A 23,603-nucleotide genomic window follows, 5' to 3' on the forward strand; every position below is an offset into this window, starting at 1 on the left:
ATCACGGCCTAATAAGTAAAATGCACGTTGATGTAGAACTTCTTCTACACACACTTTTTATGTTTGTTTTTTTATGTCACGTGATCCTCCATTGCTACCACAACTCGTCCTGAAAAAGTAATGTTTAAAACAGGACTTTCTGCTTTCTCCTTTTTTCTTCCTTTTGCTCAACACGTTCATGCTTTTTGTGCATAATTAAGGATTTTCTTTTCCATTTTACAAGTTGGCCAATTTAAATTAGGTTGTTTTATTTGAAAAGCCTGTATTTTGTTCTCATTCCTGTTTATTTGTCTTTCCCTTGGAGTAGTTTATTGGGCATTTCTTGGAGGTCTTCAGTACTCGATTGTGGTCCTGTGGTTATTAGGTCCAAGCTGTAGAAGGTGAAAGGGCCTCCTTTTCCTTCCAAGATCATCATTTGTTTGACTTCCTGTCCTCGTTTCATCACTGTAATTTTTTCTCCTTCTACAGTGAGAACGAGCTGGAGGGTTTTGATTAAGTCTCTTCCCAAAAGGTTGGATGGACATTCTGGAACTACGACTAACCTCTTGCCTCGATATAAACTTCCATCTTCATCTTCTATTGTGAGGGGTTTGGTATAAAACCGTTGCGCTGCCTTTCCTCCTACTCCTATCACCATGACAGCTTTATTTGACAGTTTGGTCCCTGCAGGTAGGGCCTTGATTACTGAACTTTCTGCTCCAGAGTCAACTATAAATTGTTTTGTTGTTTTCTTTGGGCCTAATTGTAGTGTTCTCATTGGTGGGTCCACTGTAGAGGCCATTCCAAACAAAACAGATAAATCTAGAACGACCAGTGGCGATTCTAATGTTACTTCTTCTTCATCTTCGCTATTGCTGAGCGGCCTCTGCTCAGGTTGTTCTTCGCCCTGTGGCTGGTAACTTACTAGTCACATGTTACCGGTATAGTCTTCCTCTGGTGTGGTCTTCCTGAATGTTTGACGGCAATCTCTGGCAAAGTGTCCTAATTTGCCACATTTGTAGCAGCTGTCATCTCTATTAGAAAACCGTCCTCGACCTTGTCCCCTGGCGCCAGAATATCTGCCGCGCTTTCGTCCTCGTCCTCTGTCCCCTTGACCTTAATAGTAGATGGGGGCGGAGGCCGCTGTGGAAAGGCCTTCCATCACGGCAGCCAAAGTGGTTGATGTGTTTCGCTCCTCCTTTTTCTTCTGGATTTCCTCGGCATGGGAGGCATATTCGATGAGCGTGTCAAGGTTTGCAGTTCGCCACCCAACGTGGTGTTTGCAGATGAAGTCTCTGGTGGATTCGTGGATACCATCTAGGAAGGCCGACTTCAAGAGGATTTGGTATGGGCTGTTGTCTGCATTGTCTTCCTGTAGGCCGCAATAGAGCCTGTAAACTCCAGATAACCTTTCCAAATACCGGCGGGCAGATTCCATGTCTTCTTGGCGGCATTGTCTGATCTTTGTGTTATCTGGTTGCTTCTTGAAGATTTTTCTTGCTTCATCAAACATGGCGCGGATTGCGTTTGCGAGCTCGGGAGCTCCAGGCTGGAGGGGCTGGCCTATGGCATCGTAAGGGTTGAAGGCACCTCTGATTCTGCCATATCTATATCCTAGGATCATTCTCATGCATGTTTCAAATTCTTTTCCATTCAGGTGGTAGCTATTCATCAGGTCGTGCATACTCTCAATCCATTTCTCCACATCCGCTTCGATTGGAGGAATTGATTGACAGGCCGCCTTCCATTCATCTTGGGTCCAGGGCCTGTAGACCATGATGGTAGGTTCATGTGGGTGGCCATTTGCATCATCAGTCCCAAAAGCTGGGTTGGCAACGGCCACCATCGGGTAGGTCTCTACACTGGGTAGCGGTGGGTAGAGGTTCGTGGCTTGAAAGACTTGTGCTCTTTCAGGGTAATTGAGTGATTTTTCCATCGGCTGTGCTTGAGCTCTCTTTTTCATTTGTTCCCTTGTTCCAGCCGCGGGGGGTCGCTGTGTGGAATCGAATGAGGCAGGAGGGGCCGTGTGTGAGGAGCGGGGAGTGCCATTTTTCTCCTCGCTCTCCAGGGGCGGCATCTCAACGTCACTTAGCTCCGTCTCTGGGGTTGTGGCCACCTGTCTTCCTGCTTGCGCGGCAGTGCGGGTTCGCTCATTGAACAGTGCACTTCCTCTCTTGCCTCTGACTCCGGTCTCGTCATCTTTCCTTTTCTTCATCTGATAAACTTTTTTCTCCTCTTTTGTTCTGATATCTTCCACTCTCTTCTTACTCTGTTCTACCAACTTTATGTTAGCCCTCAGTTGCCTGTCCACTGATTTAGTGTTTTCCCCCTTTCTTATCTTCCTCTTTCTTTTTCCATTAACGCACTTTTCACTGCTTCGAAATTTGCCGGATCTTTCAGACGTGGCTTAAAGTCATATTTCCTCACCCATTTCTCCAGAAATTGGCAACAATCCGGGTCATACCCGTTCATAAACTTCACATCAGGGTTTGCTTTCAACTCTTTTGCCACATTTTGACCCATTTTCCATTGTTGTCCGAAGTCCGCCGTCTCCACTCACACACACTCGCACACGCACTCAATCACCCCCCTCCCTTCCTCTTCACTCAGTCTCATTCACCACACACACACACAGCTGTACAGCACCAAATTCACGCACACACCTCTCAATCAAACAAGCAGTCTGCTTATCAAAGAAAATCTAAATAAAAACCACCAAAAATAATGCCTTATTATTCCCTAAATTTTAATGTGAAATTGTGAGTAGACCTTCTCCACAGATTGTCGATCATTTCCATTGTCGACACCGGAGGGAACCTCTAATTTTCGCGGAAACCTTGTTTCCCTTCTCTTAGGCTGTCGTCTTTTCTCTAAAATCTGCTCAATTTCTCACCGAGTTATGGCCCAATTCGCCACCTTCAACACCAGGGAAACACAACTCAATTTGTTCACCGTGCTACCCGTATCTCTAAAATTTGCTCAGTTTCAACGAGTTATGGTCAATTTGCTATCAATGAGTTATGGCCTAATTCGCTACCAATTATTTTTGTATAACTCCTTGGACTAGCACCATGCAGTTTTATTACCGTACTGACTAAACGGTCAAGGCCCGGCCTCTGCGCGTGCTTGTCTCACTCACCTCAATCACCCCCTTCCAATTGTTTTAATATTTTAAAATTTTAAAATGGTGGTACAAAATAATTTGAAAAACAATACCTGGTCTCCTCTGTATCAGCCTTGTCCGCTAGGGAACCGACATCCGGGCAGACGGCCGTAGCCGGAACTCGGAGGCCCGCTTTCTTTCAATGGGAAAGCGCTGACGTCAGATTCGGTGACGTCTAAAATATCCAGCAACGAGCGTCCGTCCAGGTGTGGCTCCCGGGTTTCGGCACCAAATAAATGTCAGGTTTAAAATGCCCTGACGCCTTTTATAGACTGAATTAACTTTGCAGAGACCCAGAGAAACACCAGATAAAGTTTTGTTTTTTGACCGTTCGCGAAGGGGAGAGGGGTCAGGCTGGAACGAACGTCTTGCTCTGTTCAAGCCTTTGCAACCTCTGACACTCACACCCTGCTCTGGCTTTTTTATTAGAAGAAGAAAACTCATCCCTCAGCAGACAGAAGATTAACTGACAATGGAGGTCTGTTTAGCCTAAACTAAATCACCAGAAGACAGGAGATTACTTAACAATGGTGGTCTGTATTAGACTAAACTAATCAGCAGAAGACAGAAAAACATCAATAACTAATCATCAGTAACTCTAGCAGGCAGAGAATCACAACTCACAGTGTAAAGGTCAGTTTAACTATACACATCATCAGGATACAGTGTCTGTGTGCGTGTGTGCTAAAATAACAAGTAAGTGTCTATGTGTGTGTGTTTAAACATGAATGAGTGTATAAAAACATGATTATAAATACACAAACTGATTAACTATCCTCAGCCCATCTTACAGGCATGCATCTGATCAAACATATTGAAAAATAGGTTTAACTCATTTGCCCTATTAAGGTCCCCCTCTTCTGGGGCTTTGGTTGTCCATAGCCTGAAATGGTCTTCAGGCTCCTCCAGACATCCTTGGCATTATTACTCTGCAGCTTTTCCTCCATCCACATCCTGGAGGACTTTTTCCTCTCTTTGATCCTCCTTCTCAGCTGACGTTTCTCTTCAGCTCTTCCTTGTCGCCTGACACAAAAGCCCTCTTTTTCTCCTTCAGGAGAGCTTTAATGTCTGCTGTGATCCATGGTGTGTTGTTGGAGAAACATCTTACTGTCCTGGTGGGAATGGTGTTCTCCATGCAGAAATTATTATAGTCTGTAATTGTGTTTGTTAGACCATTAATGTCCTCACCGTGAGCTTCGCTGAATACCTCCCACACAGTTGTGTTGAAACAGTCCTTTAGGGCCTCCTCTGCTTCTAAAGACCATCTCTGAACTGTGCCTGTCACAGCTGGCGGCCTGCAGACCAGAGGTTTGTACACAGGAAAGGAGAACCACCGAGTTGTGATCAGCTTTGCCCAGCTGGGGGGAGGGATAGTGATGTGTACACCTCCTTGGTGTTGGCATAGAAAAGGTCCAAGATTTTATTGTCTCTGGTGTGACAGGTTACATATTGTGTGAATGAAGGCAGAGAGGAGGAAGGAGAAGCATGATTGAAGTCACCAGAGATAAGGAGCAGGGTATTTGGGTGCTTTGTTTGTAGTCTACTCACAGCAGCAGTCAGTACGTCACAGACTTGAGTCTTCCCGGATGTCATACTGTTATAAAATGCGATTGGACGGTAAACAGCCAATCAGAATCAGCCCTAGTGTCCGACTCCTGATTGGTTAATAATTGTGGAACAGTTTGCATTGTAAGCTTAAAACTGTTTTGTACCGAAGAGGAGCGAGAAGCCGGAAGAGTTGCTCTTTTTGTGGAACCCACGCAGAGACAGTTCAACACCCGTCTTGGATCGGCTCATACTCAAGGACATTTTGGAAGGACTTCAATAAATGTGTCAGTTTATTTCTTTTTAAATACTTTTCTTTAAAGTGGGAAAATGTTTTCTGTTTCTTTCAGAAGTGTGATGCTGGCAGATGTTTTTTTCATAATTTATTTGCTAATAATATTTTTTTTATTCATAAATGTAAGTTTGGCAATCAGAAACCGATCTTTTCACACTGACACTGTTTTCTATATTAGACTTTTAAATGACTCTACTAACACAAAGGCTCAGGAAAAAAGGCCAGTTGAGCAAGTGATTTTATTGATGATTGTGGAAGGCAGCGATTTCATAAGCACAGTTTCTTCTCACACCTTTTCCATTAGGTACGATCAAAAACACAACTGAAAAGAATAAAGTTAACAAATGTTGTTCCAGGCAAAGGCAATGAATTGTATTTACATGTTTGATGGAAACAAAAAAATCATTACCCAGACACGTTGGTTCTTCTGGCACGGATCACATTGGCTTAATGTCAACAAAAAAGCTTTGCAGAATTCAATATTTCATATTTTATTCAAAATCACATTTACATCTTACCAGAAAGAGTCAGTTCCTTCATTTTTTTTGTCTTTTTTTAAGCTTCAAGGATTGCTGCAATTCTCACCAGCACAATCGTGTCTCTCAGCACTACGTTTAGTGGCGAATTTTTTAGCACAAACGCTGCAACTGAATGGCTTGTCTCCACTGTGCGTTCTTGTGTGGCTTCGTAAATGTGACTTTCGAGAGAAACTCTTGGCACAAACTGAGCAGGAAAAAGGTTTTTCTCCACTATGTGTTGTTGTGTGTTTTATTAAATTAGACTTTCCATAGAAGCTTTTACCACAAACTGAGCAAGAAAGAGGTTCTCCAGTGTGTTTTCTTGCGTGTTCTGTTAAATTTCCCTTTTGAGAGAAGCATTTTCCACAAACTGAGCAAGAAAAAGGTTTTTCTCCACTGTGCGTTCTTGTGTGGATTTTTAAATAAAACTTTCGAGAGAAGCTTTTGCCACAAACTGAGCAAGAAAAAGGTTTTTCTCCACTGTGATTTCTTGTGTGTCTTACTAAATGAGACTTTCGAGAGAAGCATTTGCCACAAACTGAGCATGAAAAGGGTTTTTTACCACTGTGTGTTCTTGTGTGGAGTGTTAAACTTGATTTTCGAGAGAAGCTTTTACCACAAACTGAGCAGGAAAAAGGTTTTTCTCCACTGTGTGTTCTTGTGTGACAAGTTAAATTTGACTTTACAGAGAAGCGTCTACCACAAACTGAGCAGGAAAAAGGTTTTTCTCCACTGTGCGTTCTTGTGTGGAGTGTTAAACTTGATTTTTGAGAGAAGCTTTTACCACAAACTGAGCAAGAAAAAAGGTTTTCTCCAGTGTGTGTTCTTGTGTGCAGTTTTAAAGACAGCTTTGAAGTTAATGAGTCAGTGTGACATGCCCTTTCACCTTTAGTTTGCTCATTATCATCATCCTCATAGTCACGAGCGCCTGATAATGTGTCCTCATTTTGTGCTTGAGATGGCCCCCAGTGGTCTTCGTCACCTTCTGTTGTCACGTGATGACTTGAGCTGCTGCTTGGAGGCTCCGCCCCTCTGTTGTCCTCATTCTCATCCTTGTTTTCAACTTCAGTCTTTATATGGACAACGTTCACTGGTGACTTGTTGATCTCCTCCTCCTCCTCCTCCTCCTTTTTGATGTGAGTCAAGTCTGGCTCCACTTTCACATAAAGGACATCGTTTTCACTGACGTCTGTAGGACACAGAAAGACAAATTTGGTTTGGTCAAGTCAAACCTCAGGCGGCGACTTTGTCTTATTTTCTATCGTGCTACCTTGACTTGTGCCTGCCGCATACGGAACAATGCGTGCGACCCCGATTTGGACCGGACCATGGGGGCATTTCACAAAATTACGTCCTACGATGTAAACCCCCTTTTGATGCCCGATTTCATTCCTGACATCGTCACAGACGTTTCTGGAAGCTAGCTGAAGTTAGCACACACAGGCTATCGTGTGCGTCTGATGGAACACCTGTTGTGGGACCCTAACTTATTGATGGGGGCCATCGCAACATAATGTCATTGATAAAATAGTAATCCTTCAAGCGAAATATGTTTACAAGTATTTCATTTTGCATTTATGGATAGTTTCATCGTGGGTACTTTTTGCTTTCATGATAATCTGGATACCTAAAAGAATTCAAGGAGCCCTGGCATCAGAGTCGCTATTTATTGTATGATTTACGTTTGGGTTTTTTTTTTACCCAAAATGACATTTATCCTGCGAGTAAGTTCCGGCATTACCCTTTTTATTTTTATAAAATTTCTGTTTTGAAATAAATTTTAAAACAAAATTACGTTTGAAGAGTAAAAGTTCTTACACATTAGCATTAAGCAAAAACACTTTCACTCTGACTTTCGTGTTGACATATTTGAATAATGACTGTATATATTAAAGTTATCCAATATGTATTCAAATTCGACTAAGATACACCAAAATATTTTAAGAGTTCACTGAATTATTTTGTAACCACAATGATGTATAACAGCCATAGGGTGTCAGTAATGAGTAACAAAGGAACACAACACCTCCCACTGATACATCATCATTGTTATTTGGATAAATTACCAGGAACTATGAGTTGTGGGGTAGATGCAAACCACCTGGGCCACAGGAACTTTATTACCAGGAACTACCGTATTTTCGCAGCCATAAGGCGCACTTTAAAGTCCCACATCTTACCCTAAACAAACAAAGCGCCTTGTAAGGCGACTGCGCCCATTATATGGACAAAATATCACTCACGACCATCAACCCTTTTACTCATTGGGCTGTTCGGAGTGCATGTTAGCACACCCTGCTGGACAAAGTCTGAGTCATCCATGCTTCTAATTGACCGTGACTTATACATTATGTGACTATGTTGTTTGGGTGATGGTGTAGGAGAAAGCTGGACAAAAGGGCAGCTGTCCACAATGTTGTAGTCTGTCTAATCATTTATGTTATTGCAAGCAAGAAACGTCCCAGGTTTAGACAACAAACAAAAAGCCCAAATCACAACAGCACATCTCTCTAAACAGCCATGTGATATGGCTGAGTCTGAGTGGCTCCCAGAAGCCATTGCTGTAATTAGCTAAGGCTGAGTGCCTCCCAAGAAGCCATTGCTATAATCTTTTTGTGTTATTTTTATTTCTTTTGGGTATATAGATGGCATGAGAGATACATGTTTTGTGTTAATCTTATTTCTTTGTTTCATTGTTTGCTTGTATGTTGAGGTTTTTTGGGGGGATTTGAAACCGTGACTCTAAGGAGTCTGGTGACCAGTGAAGTCCCTCCCCTGTCGTTGTCTTGTAGGCTATTGCCAAGACACCTATTATTGGTTAGAGTCAATGTTAATGACCTTGATTCCCAATGGTTTCATGGCATCGGTCATTGAAATGGGGCAATTGCTGATGGTATTGAGGCAAAGTGAGTTGCCATCGGCTGAGTCAGCGTGAGCAGCTGAGTTACTGCTGTGCTAACAGCAGCCTAGCTAGCGCCTTGTAAGGCGGTGGGCCCAGTACGTGCTTCAAAGACAGAAATAGCACCCTCAACAGGTGTTGCGCCCTTAGAGGCAGCGCGTAAATGTTCCTGGCCTTGTTGGCAGAAAAGGGGGTTGTGACGTTCTCCCTTTTTAAGCCCATAGTAAGCCAAAGATGCAGATGCATTCCTTGCAGCATGCGCTTGTTCACTGATGAGATCCGTGCAACCTTGGATGGATGCATTCAATGTATTTTAAATGTTTGGATGGGGTGAATCTATGCGCACATGCACAAAACTTGACTTACACCCGACGAAGCCAGCACAAAGTTAATAAATAAATAAATAAATAAGACCAATACGTACTTGATTTTTTAAAAAAAAAACATAATATTTTGTGTTTTATCCACTAAAATTGATCAACCGCCATTAATGTTTTCGCCGCAGTGTGCATATATTTTAGATTCAAGCAGAATTATTTCCGTAAGGAATCGCTTGAACAAGATATAAAAACCAGAAAATGTAAAATGTGAAATAATCAGTTCAAATTTTATACTGGGAAAAACATGGAGTTCACCCCCCACTACTGGTTATTCTTTGGCATTTATTTTCTGCAATTTGGCATCAACAAATGTTCAGCAAATCGGCAAGTAAAAGGCAAACGGCAATAACCTTGAACGATTTCCCCAAACAACTCAATGTTGTGATGCATATTTTTAACGATAGAAAGTCGTTCTTTACAAAGCAAATGAGAGTAAAACGTGTACAAACCTGCTTTGTGTAGCACAACACGAGGCTGGTTGCAAACTTCGTCCAGCAGTTGAAAAAGTTGCTCGTTCTCTTCTTTTATTCCACAAAGTTCCTCTTTGTACTTGGGTGTCGTTCTTTCACACATTTTCAAATGATAATTCCAAAAAATCCACACTTGATCTCTGCTTGGCGATGAGTCATGTGCCTCTTTTCGTTAGCGGCTAGCTAGCTAACAAACTAAGCTAACTACGCCGAAAAGCATCAACGCGCGAAGATGAGGTTATCGGGACACAAAGACTTAATGAAATATGTCGTAGTCCTTTAGAGTAGCACTGGACATCCTTTGAGAAAATTACAGTCAGTTCCACGCTAAATCAGAAGAATTTAGCGGTGGCTGTTTTTATTTCGGTGTGGACGGGTCGGTGGATGTGGTCGAGGTCCTTCGGAAGCTGCGCGCTTGCTAATGACGTCATGCTTTAAGCACGTATTTTTCAAATATATTTCTTTGCCTCTGTGTTTGTTTTTACCCATGGCTGTTCTATTTTAATATATATTTTATATAATATTTTGATTCGGTTGATAAAAAAATCTTACAAAATAACTAAATTAACGCCACATTGGCGAGTCAGCTCCTACGTCACTTCCGCCTTTGTCCCGAGAAGCCGCCGCTGCTCCAGCAGTGGGACGTTTACGTTTCTCCGACCGAACTTGCAACAATGCTGTGGTTCAATCGGGCTTCAAGATTGTATGGATATAATGTCTGCATATACTCGCAGTTGCTCTCAATTATTTCACGCCCGCCCCTCCCAAGAAGAAAAAGATTCGCGCCCCCCACCACCATTTTTTTCTGTCTTTGTATATTGATGTTAAGTTGTCAATAAAATATCTCTGAACTAACCTAAATTGATAACAAATATAATTTTGAGAACTATTATAGTGATGATCTAGAAACTCAGTACTCTGTTGTGCAAATATTGATGAGAGGACAAATATTTGTCATGTCATGTCATGATCCACACCGCTTATCCTGAACAGGGTCGCGGGAGGGTGCTGGGGCCTTTCCCAGCTGACTTCGGGCGAAAGGCGCACCAAACCCTGAACTGGTCGCCAGCCAGTCTCAGGGCAGACTTAGACACCGTCACTGAGTGGGAACTGAACCCACGCTGCCTGCACACAACTCAGGCGAGTGTACCACTACAGCATCAGTGACATGATACATATTTACGAATACGTTTAAAAAAAAAACTTTATTAACATTAACAAACATTTCTGATTTTGTTAACACATCTGCCACCATGTTGTTGGTTGGACAGTATTTCTTACCGATTATCCTGGAAAGCAGTGGTGGGCAAACCACGGTCCGGGGGCCACATGCGGCCTGTTAAATGTTTTAATCCGGCCTGCCGAACTTTAAAAAAATTAAATGAATAAACCTTGTTCATGTTTTATTTTCTAAATACTGTGGTTGTTCAAAGACATATACTGTTTTAATGCTTTTTTTCCACTTTCATTTAAAATTAAATGTATTTTTTTTCTCAGATGACGTGAGGGTACCAAAACACTTTATCCATCTGCTCCTGGTCCGGCCCGTCTGTCAAATTTTAGAACCCATTGTGGCCCGCCAATCAAAATGTTTTCCCATCCCTGCTGTAAAGGATCACAGGAGCCTATCCCAGCTGTCTATGGGCGAAGGGTGCACAACTCCCTGAACTGGTCGCCAGCCAGGAACAAGGCAGACATAGACACTGTCACTGAGTGAGAACCGAACCCACGATACCCGCACACAAATCAGGCGAATGTACCACTACACCATCAGTGACAATCCCAAATCTATTTTCCCATTATTAACAGTTGATGTGATAAAGTGATACTTTGTCAAGTTTGCACCTTTGCCTTTTTACAGGCTTTTTCGACAGTGCTATGGTGCCTTGATTGTCCGAAAAAACAATAGGTTGCTCTTTATTTTTTGGATGTGATGTTTTCTTTCACACAAGGGGACATTTCACATGGATTGAGCTGTTAAGTCACTAAAAAAGTAAAAGAAAAACAATAATGAAGATTCTTTAAGAATATGCAAGAAAGAAATCTTTCAGATCAAAATTTCACATTGTGGTTTGACAAATGTTGATACATTATATTTTCCATGAGGTGTTTGTTGTTTATTCATTTAATTGTATACTCACTTCAATATTTAAGTTTTTTTTTCTTTCACGTTTTTTTACCTCTTTCAGTATTTAAATCGATTTTCATGTAATTATTTTAGCTTGCTTATGTATTACTCCAATATGTATTAAAACATTTCAAAATGTAAAAATTCTATTAATATTTTTAAATACTTTTTATTTCAATCTTGAATATTTGTCAATTTAAATATGTGTGGAATTATTTTAATTATTTATTGAATTAATTCATACTTAAAAATTCATTTATTATTTTTTATCTTTCAAAATTTGGACCCTTCAATTTGTCCAATATTTAGTAAATAATTCTATTTTTATTATGAATTTAATTAACTCTGTATCCATCCATCCATTATCTATACCGCTTCTCCTCACTCGGGTCGCGGGGGGTGCTGGAGCCTTTCCCAGCTATCTTCGGGCAGTAGGCAGGGGACACCCTGAACTGGTTGCCAGCCAATTGCAGGGCACACAGACACGAACAACCATCCGCGCTCACACTCATAGGAGCAATTTAGAGTGTTCAATCGGCCTACCATGCATCTTTTTGGAATGTGGGAGGAAACCGGAGTACCCGGAGGAAACCCACGCAAGCACGGGGAGGACATGCAAACTCCACACAGGATGGCCGGGGCCGGGATCGAACCCGCGCCCGATGATGTCTCTCACTGTGAGGCCATCGTGCTAACCAGTCGGTCTGTATATGGTTGCGAATTTTAAATTTTTCACTATTTTATTGAAATGTTAGAGTGTTAAAAATTATTTCAGTGTTTATTTAATTACTTAAATATTTCATTCTTGCTTTCAGTATTCATTAAACTACGGTAATTCACCTTTCCAATTCAGACAGCCGCAGCAACGAACTGCGTGATGGGGATCATCTCCGTGGTGACAAATAAACGTTGACTCCAGTCGCCATCAGATTGCCAACTCCTGACATTCCAAAACCTTTGAGAGAAACCGAGACGATTTGTGTTTCTCTTTCTGGTTCTTTTTCTAGTTCAACTTCTAGTTCAGTTTGTCACCTTTCACAGCGCAATGAAGGCCAGTTGAGTATGATTAAAACGACAACTGAAAAGCATAACGTTAAAAAATGTTATTCCAGGCAAAGGCAATACATTTTATTTACATGTTTGATGTAAACACCAAAACAAATCATCACTCAGACACATTGCTTCTTCTGGCACTGATCACATTGTCTTAATGTCAATAAAAAAGCTTTGAAAAATTCAATTTCTCATATTTTCTTCAAAATCACATTTTCATTGAAGGATTGTATTACGATTACTGGCATTATTTTAAACACATACGGGACAGTATGTCGATAATTAAAGTTAGCAGGTTCATATTTACGGAATATGTTAAACATTGATGAAACAAGAAGCATTTATCAAATGAAACTCGAAGCATGGGTCACAAGAATGACTGGGATTGTAGTCCTGATGTTTACTGATTTATTATATTATTCTCTTTATAGTACTTAGTTGAAATGTGTGAACTTTATTGAAATTCTCAGTAGTGAGAATAGATTTGCGCACATAGCATTTCCATGAGCTGCATTCACAGCACTTCATGGACAAATACGATGAAGCACATTCTCCACATTGGCTGTAGAAGATGCAAACAGACCAAATTGGGCACTGGAGGACTCACACAGACGCTATCGCAAAAAACACATTCCGAAAGACAGAACAATTGGAGATCGGAGCACATGCACATACGCATACACACACACAGACAAATACATACACCTGCACATACACGCGCACACACCGACAAGATTACAAAAGAATGCCAGCGGAGAGAGAGACGGGGGGACTGCCCGCCGGAGAAGTCCTGCCTTCGCGTGCCAGTCTTAGGAACCAGACGGGAATCAACTTATCCAGACGATGACTAACCTGGGGAGGACCTTCCCTTGGACGTGGACCCGTGCCGTGGGAGGGAGCGAGGACGACCGATTCAACCTACATTACCCTTGACATAAAAAACTCCTATAAAAACTGAAGCTGGGATGAAAGATGGCGCGCATTTTTCGACTGTGCTCGCCCGAGTGCAGTTTCTCGTGAGATTCAGAAAAAGCCGCCCAGATATCTGTCTTTGTACTATTTCCTGAACTCCAGAAATTGAAGAAACTAAATATCGGAACTCTAATCAGTTGTTGTTGAGTCTTTATTTGACCCTTTTCTTCTTGAGCACAAAAAAACGAACACGCATTGGCGTAAGTTTGGCTTTTAAAGGTGGATTTACGAAACTACTTCTCATTTCCATGGTGACTGAACTCCAACATCATCTTTCCACAAAGAGTCAGTTCCTTCAGTTTTTTTGTCTTTTTTTAAGCTTCAAGGATCGCTGCTATTGTCACCAGCACAATTGTGTCTCTCAGCTTGCTGTTTAGTGGCGAATGTTTTAGCACAACCGCTGCAACTGAATGGCTTGTCTCCACTGTGTGTTCTTGTGTGGCTTGTTAAATTCGCCTTTTGAGAGAAACATTTTCCACAAACTAAGCATGAAAAAGATTTTTCACCACTGTGTGTTCTCATGTGCCTTACCAAATGAGACTTTTGAGAGAAACCTTTTCCACAAACTGAGCAGGAAAAAGGTTTTTCACCACTGTGTGTTCTTCTATGGTTTGTTAAAGTTGATTTATCAAAGAAGCTTCTGCCACAAACTGAGCAAGAAAAAGGGTTTTCACCACTGTGTGTTTTTTGTGCCCTTTTAAACACAAAGTTAATGAGTCAGTGTGACGTGCCCTTTCACCTTTAGCTTGCCCATTATCATCATCATTAGTATCATCATCATCGTCATGAGCATCTGATAATGTGTCCTCATTATGTGCTTGTGATGGCCCCCAGTGGTCTTCATCACCTTCTGTTGTCACGTAATGACTTGAACTGCTACTTGGAGGCTCCGCCCCTCTCTTGTCCTCACTCTCATCCTTGTTTTCATCTTCACTCTTTGTAGGGACAACATTCACTGGTGACTTGTTGATCTCCTCCTCCTCTTCCTCCTTTTTGATGTGAGTCAAGTCTGGCTCCTCTTTCACAGAACGGAGATCGTTTGCACTGACGTCTGGAGGACACAAAAAGACAAATTTGGTTTGGTCAAGTCAAACCTCATGCGGCGACTTTGTCTTATATTGTTTCTAGTACATTCCAACATTCCCCTTTTTAATTTTTTTTATAAAATTTCTGTTTCTAAATAAATTTGAAAACAAAATTACGTGTGAAGAATCAAAATCCCTACGAATAAATTAAGCAACAACACTTTCACTCTGACATATATGAATAAGGTGTATTTTAAAGTTATCCAATATGTATTAAAATTAGACTAAGATACACCATAATATTATTAGAGTTCACTGAATTATTTTGTAACTGCAATGATGCTTAACAGCCATAGGGTGTCAGTAATGAGTAACAAAGTAACACAAGACCTCCCTCTGATACATCATAATTGCCATTTGCATAAATTATCAAGAACTTTGAGTTGCGGGGGAGATGCAAACCACCTGGGCCACAGGAACTTTATGACCAGGAACTAAATGTTCCTGGACTTGTTGGTGGAAAAGGGGGTTGTGAGTTTCAGCCTTTTTAAGCCCATAGTAAGCCAAAGATGCAGATGCATTCCTTGCAGCATGCGCTTTTTCACCGATGAGAACCTTGCAACCCTGGATGGATGCATTAAATGTATTTTAAATGTTTGGATGGGGTGAAACTACGCACACGTGCACAAAACTGTGCAGGACCACCCGAGGTTCATTGGCCGAGCCAGTAAAAATTTCATAAATAAATAAGACCAATACATACTTGATTTTTTCAAAAACTTAATCCATTGTGTTATAGCCACTAAAATTCATCAACGCCATTGATCTTTTTGCCACAGTGTGCACAGTTTTTAGAGTCAGGTTCAATCATTCCATAAGGAATTGCTTGAACAAGATATGTCAGAGTTTTTGTCAAAAACGAGACAAGCCTTGATAAATGAATCACCCAGCCAAGATTGTCTTTGTCACTTGCGAGGAGCAGTCCGCCAAAGAGAAAAGCTTTCCCGCTCCTGTGCGGCGTTTTATTGAAGCACAGCAAAGCAAATTGTAAATGCAAACTCATAAAGAATGGAAAAACATGAACACTTTGACATTGTCATATGTCAAATGTTAAATAATCAGTTAACATTTTATACTGGAAAAAAACATGGAGTTTACCCCCACTAATGGTTTTTCTTTGGCATTTATTTCCTGCACTGATTTAATTTGGCATCAACAAATGTTCAGCAGACCGGCAAGTTAAAAGCAAAAAATAAAAATAAAACGGCAATAACCTTGAACGCATTTCCCCAAATAACTTAATGTTGTGATGCATATTTCGAACGATAGAAAGTCGTTCTTTACAAATCAAATGAGAGTAAAACGTGTACAAACCTGCTTTGTGTGGCACAACACGAGGCTGGTTGCAAACTTCTCCCAGCAGTTGAAGATGTTGGTCGTTCTCTTCTTTTATTCCACAAAGTTCCTCTTTGTACTTGGGTGTCGTTCTTGCACACATTTTCAAATGATAATTCCAAAAAATCCACACTTGATCTCTGCTTGGCGATGAGTCATGTGCCTCTTTTCGTTAGCGGCTAGCAAGCTAACAAGCCAAGCTAACTACGCCAAAAAGCATCAACGCGCGAAGATGAGGTTATCGGGACACAAAGACTTAATGAATTATGTCGACGTCCTTTAGATGAGCACTGGACATCCTGTAAAAAAATTACAGTCAGTTCTACACTAAATCAGAAGAATTTAGCGGTGGGTGTTTTTGTTCCGGTGTGGACGGGTCGGTGGATGTGGTCGAGGTCCTTCGGAAGCTGCGCGCTTGCTAATGACGTCATGCTTCAGACACGTATTTTTCAAATATATTTCTTTGCCTCTGTGTCTGTTTTTACACCTTGCTGTTCTATTTTAATATATATTTTATATAATATTTGAATTCGGTTGATAAAAAAAATAAATTAACGCCACATTGGGGAGTCAGCTCTTACGTCACTTCCGCCTTTGCCCGGAGAATCCGCTGCTGCAACTGCAGTGGGAGTTTACGTTTCTCCGACCGAACTTGCAACAATGCTGTGGTTCACTCGTAGGCTTCGAAGTTAACTTTAAAAACTGCTAGCCCATAGGGCAAGTGCCACTAAAATTTGCGTTGCCCGAGTGGCCAAATTACTTGCCCAACTTGGGCAAGTGACAATTTTTTTTCTCTTGCCCAAAGATTAAATTACCTTGGCCTGAGTGACTTTTTGGATGACAAAGTGTCTAATTACAAATTGCATGAATTTTTTTTGTCGGACAGTGCCTCGAAAGAATTACAACAGAATTACAATTACATAGTCTTGTTTTCATAGCATAAACAGAACACAGTCACTGACACTATGTCAGGTCACATCATGGAGCTAATGAATTAACAGCCAATAATCAAATATTACTCCCTTCCTTACTCGCAACTGAATTGTCTACTTAAAAATATGCGAGCTACTTTAGTCATGTCAGAATCCGAAATGTTCGGATTTGAACGAACTCGTCGCCACTTGTAAACATGCGCAGAAGGTAAGAAAACTTCCGGCTGTCAATTTTCGGACGAAATATCGTAGGTTTTTGTTGTGTTTTTCAAACTTCAAATGAAGATGCAACTCCAGTGAGTTCCAATACTGCGGGGCAGTGCGGCGCTATGCCGAACCAACACACCAAAAAGTCGTAACTGGCGACCGTTCAAAAATCAGAAATATATTCTTTCTTTTTTTAAACCACAATGGCCGAAGGAGGGAAAAGTGTGATTTTTTATTGCAGATACACTTGCAAGGACATTTTCAAGTCGGACCTTTCAAGAGAAGCTATATCGTCCAACACTCACTCAGTGGTGCATAAGTGTGTTTCTGTATATTATTTGTCCAGCCGTGGTGTCATAAATGATGATATTTTGATGGGGATTTACTCAAGTAGGACAAAGTAGGACTTCACTGAAGGCACAGGTGTGAAATGCACTGAAGTAACTTAAAAAGTAAAAGTAAAAAAAAAAAAAAATTACGACTGTTTAATAATGTGCAAGAAAGAAAAATGTTGACAAATGTTGCAAATAATGATATTTTCCAGGAGGTATTTATTTCTTTGTTGTTTATTCATTCAATTCTATACTTATTTCAATATTTGAGTATTATTTTTCTTTCAATATGTCGTATATTTTGTCTTTGAAGTGTGGGTCCTTGCTGCCTTCCGGAGAGGCAGCCGAGCAAGGCTGGATTGGTGATGGAAAAGAACGAAAGAAAGAAGAAAGATTTTATTCTCGTCACATGCTGATGTCAAAAGAAGTCTCCCCAAAAACGTGTGCGTGTGTGCGCTCCGCACGCGTGCGAGCCCCCTCTCAGACATTCCCTTCTTACAGGGAATGCCCAAATAGGACATGAATATCTAATTTTCCCTTGTTGCATATGCATTCCCATCCCGCTAATCTTTGGGATTTCCCTCCAAAAGTCCCCCAGAGGGAGAGCAGATGCGTCTCCCCTTTGATACGACCAGTCTACTCGTGACCACCTTAAATTACTCTCATACTCTGGAAGGTCACTGACCTGGCGAGAGAATTGCCCCCACCATAAACAATGCTCAGGCCTATTTTCTCTCAGGGCAGTATCTGGTTACATCGGAACTTCAGAACCAAGACTGGTCACTTCTGTGAGCTCCAGTCCCGTCATAGTTTCATAAAGAGAATTACTTCCCATATCTATATTAGGCCATTTAAAAATACACTACTTTTTAATATATATTTAAGTTTGCTTATGTAATAATACAATATTTATTCAATTATTTTAATATGTAAAATTCTCAACAATTTAAACCTTTTTATTTCACACTTGAAAATTTCTTAACATATTTGTTCTTTTGAATATGTGTGCAATTTAAATTATTCCATCCATTCAGCCATTTTCTGCCACTCATCCAGGGTCGGGTTATTGAATTAATTTTTAAGTATTTTTTATAATTCAATATTTATTTCAAGATCAGGACTCTTCTCAATGAGTTCAATATTTATAAAATGTTTCTATATTTGTTATTAATTGAATTAAGTCTGTATGTGATTTCCAATTTTACATTTTAATATTTTCCTATTTCACTATATAAATAATCCAATCTATAAAAAATATAATAAAGCATGAAAAAAAATATTTGGTATATTTTTCCGAAGTGAGATTCTGCTTAGCAACAAACGCCAAACGCTTGATGGAGCTCAACCTAGAAAGTGTATTTAGCCAGTCAGAAATTTATTCAGAAAGCGAAATATTAAATGTATGTGAGGGGATATTTGATGAGTTTGAGTTTTGTTCAATGGACCATACATATACGAGCCAGCCAAACACAGCGAGAAAACCAGCGCTGACTCCAGTCGCTATCAAGTTGCCAACTCCTGACATACCAAAACCTTTGAGAGAAACTGAGACTATTTGCGTTTCTCTTTCTGGTTCTTTTTATTGTTCAACTTCTTGTTCTATTTTTCACCTTTTCACACAGTGTAATGAAGGCCAGTTGAGCAAGTGGAACAAGTGATTTTATTGATGATTGCGGAAGGCACCGATTTCATAAGCACAGTTTCTTCTCACACCTTTTCCATTAAATACGATTAAAAAGACAACTGAAAAGCATAATGTTAAAAAATGTTGTTCCAAGCAAAGGCAATTAATTTTATTTACATGTTTGATGTAAACACCAAAACAAATCATCACTCAGACACATTGCTTCTTCTGGCACAGATCACATTGGCTTAATGTCAATAAAAAAGCTTTGCAAAATTCAATATATCATATTTTATTCTAAATCAAAATTTACATCTTACCACAAAGAGTCAGTTCCTTCAGTTTTTTGTTTTCTTTTTTTTAAGCTTCAAGGATCGCTGCTTTTCTCACCAGCACAATTGTGTCTCACAGCATGCTGTTTAGTGGAGAATTTTTTAGCACAAACGCTGCAACTGAATGGCTCTTCTCCACTGTGTGTTCTTGTATGTTTTGTTAAATTTGCCTTTAGAGAGAAGCATTTTCCACAAACTGAGCATGAAAAAGGTTTTTCTCCATTGTGCGTTCTTGTGTGGATCGTTAAATAAAACTTTCGAGAGAAGCTTATGCCACAAACCGAGCAAGAAAAAGGGTTTTCTCCACTGTGCGTTCTTGTGTGGATTGGTAAATCAAACATTTGAGAGAAGCTTTTGCCACAAACTGAGCAGGAAAAAGGTTTTTCACCACTGTGCTTTCTTGTGTGACTTGTTAAATTTGATTTTCGAGAAAAGCTTTTACCACAAACCAAGCAGGAAAATGGTTTTTCTCCAGTGTGTGTTCTTGTGTGGCTTGTTAAATTTGCCTTATGAGAGAAGCATTTTCCACAAACTGAGCAAGAAAAAGATTTTTCACCACTGTGTGTTCTTGCGTGAATTATTAAATGAGACCTTCGAAAGAAACTCTTGCCACAAACTGAGCATGAAAAAGGTTTTTCTCCAGTGTGTAATCGTGTATGTGTTTTTAAATCTGGCTTAAAAGAAAAGCTTTTGCCACAAACTGAGCAAGAAAAAGGTTTTTCTCCAGTGTGCGTTCTTGTGTGTTTTGTTAACGTTGCGTTTTGAGAGAAGCCTCTGCCGCAAACTGAGCAGGAAAAGGGTTTGTCACCACTGTATGTTCTTGTGTGACTTGTTAAATGTACCTTTTGAGAGAATTCTTTGCCACAAACTGAGCAGCAAAAAGGTTTTTCTCCACTGTGCGTTCTTGTGTGCCCTTTTAAAGACAGCTTTGGAGTTAATGAGTCAGTGTGACATGCCCTTTCACCTTTGGCTTGCCCATCATCATCATTAGTATCATCATCATTGTCATGAGCGTCTGATAATGTGTCCTCATGATGTGCTTGTGATGGCCCCCAGTGGTCTTCATCACCGTCTGTTGTCACATGATGACTTGAGCTGCTGCTTGTAGGCTCCGCCCATCTGTTGTCCTCACTCTCATCCTTGTTTTCATCTTCAGTCTTTATAGGAAGAACGTTCACTGGTGACTTGTTGATCTCCTCCTCCTCCTTCTCCTTTTTGATGTGAGTCAAGTCTGGCTCCTCTTTCACAGAACGGAGATCGTTTTCACTGACGTCTGCAGGACACAAAAAGACAAATTTGGTTTGGTCATATCAAAGCTCAGGCAACGACTTTGTCTTATTTTCTACCGTGCTACCTTGACTTGTGCCTGCCGCATACGGAGCAATGTGTGGACCCCAACTTGGACTGGACCATAGGGGCATTTCACAGAATTACGTCCTACGATGTAAACCTCCCTTTCGCAGCACAACTGTGATAAACGAGTATTTAAAAAGGAAGCACCTTGCGGCTGATGCCCGATTTCATTCCTGACATAGTCACAGACGTTTCTGGAATATGAATTCAAATTCAACTAAGATACACCATCATATTTCTTTTAGAGTTCACTGAATTATTTTTTAACTGCAATGATGCTTAACAGCCATAGGGTGTCAGTAATGAGTAACAAAGTAACACAACACCTCCCATTGTTCCGTCATCATTGTCATTTGGATAAATTACCAGGAACTATGAGTTGTGGGGGAGATCCAAACCACCTGGGCCACAGGAACTTTATTACCAGGAACTAAATGTTCCTGGACTTGTAGGTAGAAAAGGGGGTTGTGACTTTCAGCCTTTTTGAGACCATAGTAAGACAAAGATGCAGATGCATTCCTTGCAGCATGCGCTTGTTCACTGATCGAGATCCGTGCAACCCTGGATGGATGCATTCAATGTATTTTAAATGTTTGGATGAGGTGAAATTACGCACATGTACACAAAACTGTGCAGGACCACCCGAGGTTCATTGACTCTCACACGACCAAGCCAGTACAAAGTTCAAAAATGAAAAAGACCGATACGTACTTGACTTTATCAAAAAAAAACAACTTAATATTTTGTGTTTTATTCACTAAAATTTATCAACCGCCATTGACGTTTTCGCAGTGTGCACATTTTTAGAGTCAGGCGAAATTCCTTCCGAAATGAATTGCTTGAACAAAATATAAAAAACAGAAAATGTTATTTTGTTATTTTAAATGTAAATTTTATCCTGGGAAAAACATGGAGTTCACCCCCCACTATTGGTTATTCTTTGGCATATATTTTCTGCACTGATTTCATTTGACATAAACAATTGCTCAGCAGACCTGCAAGTAAAAGGCAATATTTAAAAATAAAACGGCAATAACCTTGAACGCATTTCCCCCAAACAACTTAATGTTGTGATGCATATTTTTAACGATAGAAAGTCGTTGTTTACAAAGCAAATGAGAGTAAAACGTATACAAACCTGCTTTGAGTGGCAAAACACGAGGCTGGTTGCAAACTTCGCCCAGCAGTTGAAGATTTTGCTCGTTCTCTTCTTTTATTCCACAAAGTTCCTCTTTGTACTTGGGTGTCGTTCTTTCACACATTTTCAAATGATAATTCCAAAAAATCCGCACTTGATCTCTGCTTGGCTTTGAGTCATGTGCATCTTTTCGCTAGCGGCTAGCTAGCTAACAAGCTAAGCTAACTACGCCGAAAAGCATCAACGCGCGAAGATGAGGTTATCGGGACACAAAGACTTAATGAATTATGTCGTAGTCCTTTAGAGTAGCACTGGACATCCTTTGAGAAAAATTGCAGTCAGTTGCACACTAAATCAGAAGAATTTAGCGGTGGGTGTTTTTGTTCCGGTGTGGACGGGTCGATGGATGTGGTCGAGGTCCTTCGGAAGCTGCGCGCTTGCTAATGACGTCATGCTTTAAGCACGTATTTTTCAAATATATTTCTTTGCCTCCGTGTTTGTTTTTACACCTGGATGTTCTCTTTTAATATATATTCTATGTAATATTTTAATTCGGTTGATTAAAAAAATGTAACAAAATAATTAAAATAACGCCACAGTCAGCTCCGACGTCACTTCCCCCCTATGCCCGGAGAAGCCGCTGCTGCTCCAGCAGTGGGACGCTTACGTTTCTCCGACCGAATTTGCAACAATGCTGTGGTTCAATCGGGCAGCAAGATTGTATGAATATAATGTCTGCGTATACTCGCAGTGCTTCTCAATTATTTCACGCCCGCCCCTACCAAGAGGAAAAAGATTCGCGCCCCCCCACCACCATTTTTTTTCTGTTTTTGTAGATTGAGATTAGATTTTGTCAATAAAATATCCCTTAACTAAGCTAAATGGATAAGAAATATAATTTTGAGAACTATTATAGTGAGGATCTCGAAACTCAGTACTCTGTTGTGCAAATATTGATGAGATGACAAATATTTATCACATCATGTCATTATCCACACCGCTTATCCTGAACAGGGTCGCGGGACGGTGCTGGGGCCGATTCCAGCTGACTACGGGCGAAAGGCGCACTACACCCTGAACTGGTCGCCAGCCAGTCACAGGGCAGACATAGACACCGTCACTGAGTGGGAACTGCCTGCACACAACTCAGGCGAGTGTACCACTACACCATCTGTTTTGGCCGTTATTATCTTTTCAATTGTTTATAGTTAAGAGACTGTTGCATGCCATTCCCCTTTAAGTCCCAGTTTGGTGGTGCACTGCCCCTTTAAGAGAGTGTCAAAAGTCAGCGCGAGAACAAGCGCTTCCTGCTCACACAAAGTCTGTTATACACGTAGCCAAGTAGCCGTTAGGTTGTGTCTGATGCTTAAGTCCATAAAACGGCATTCCCTGTAAGTGTTTTTAAAATATTTAACCATTGATTGATGCTAATTAGTAGAGTTTGTAAATCGCAAATTAGGATGTGAACTATTTGCATTGCCGACTGTGCCGCCATTTTGTTTATTGTTGTGATGTATTTGTTACCGTTTCACACCTGCCATATAAAGAGAAGGTCTAAACCCATCCTGGCGTCAGTGACTGATTGTGTGGAGGTGTTTAACTAACTGGTTAGCAGAAAGGTTCTGTGAGGCCAGTATACACACACATCCATGTCTAACCAAATTAAAGATTACATGGACTAAACTGGTTTGATTATTCCTCACCTGGACAATATTGTGTTCTAATCAACTCCTGAAAATCTGTCCTACAAGCAAATATTTTACAGAAGGATTGTATTATGATTGCTGGCATTATTTTAAACACTTACAGGACAGAAGGTCAATTATTTAATTTAGCAGGTTCATATTTACGGAATATGTTAAA

At 40.6% G+C, this 23,603-nt stretch overlaps 1 protein-coding gene across 1 annotated transcript in view; it reads right to left on the bottom strand.

Moving 5' to 3' along the window:
* Nucleotides 1-1,311: 1,311 nt before the first annotated feature.
* LOC148342117 (uncharacterized) overlaps nt 1,312-23,603 on the bottom strand; it is a 63,910-nt gene continuing 41,618 nt past the window's right edge. The window contains exons 6-8 of the mRNA XM_088288067.1: nt 3,196-3,278; nt 1,401-1,841; nt 1,312-1,351 (exon numbers count right to left, since the gene is read on the bottom strand). Of these exons, the coding sequence (XP_088144193.1) occupies nt 1,312-1,351; nt 1,401-1,841; nt 3,196-3,278 (564 nt within the window). The remainder of the gene's footprint in view (nt 1,352-1,400; nt 1,842-3,195; nt 3,279-23,603) is intronic.

Source organism: Idiotropiscis lumnitzeri, chromosome 2 (assembly GCF_059441095.1).
Source record: "Idiotropiscis lumnitzeri isolate Australia: NSW breed Sydney's pygmy pipehorse chromosome 2, RoL_Ilum_1.0, whole genome shotgun sequence".
Classification (NCBI taxonomy): Eukaryota; Metazoa; Chordata; class Actinopteri; order Syngnathiformes; family Syngnathidae; genus Idiotropiscis; species Idiotropiscis lumnitzeri.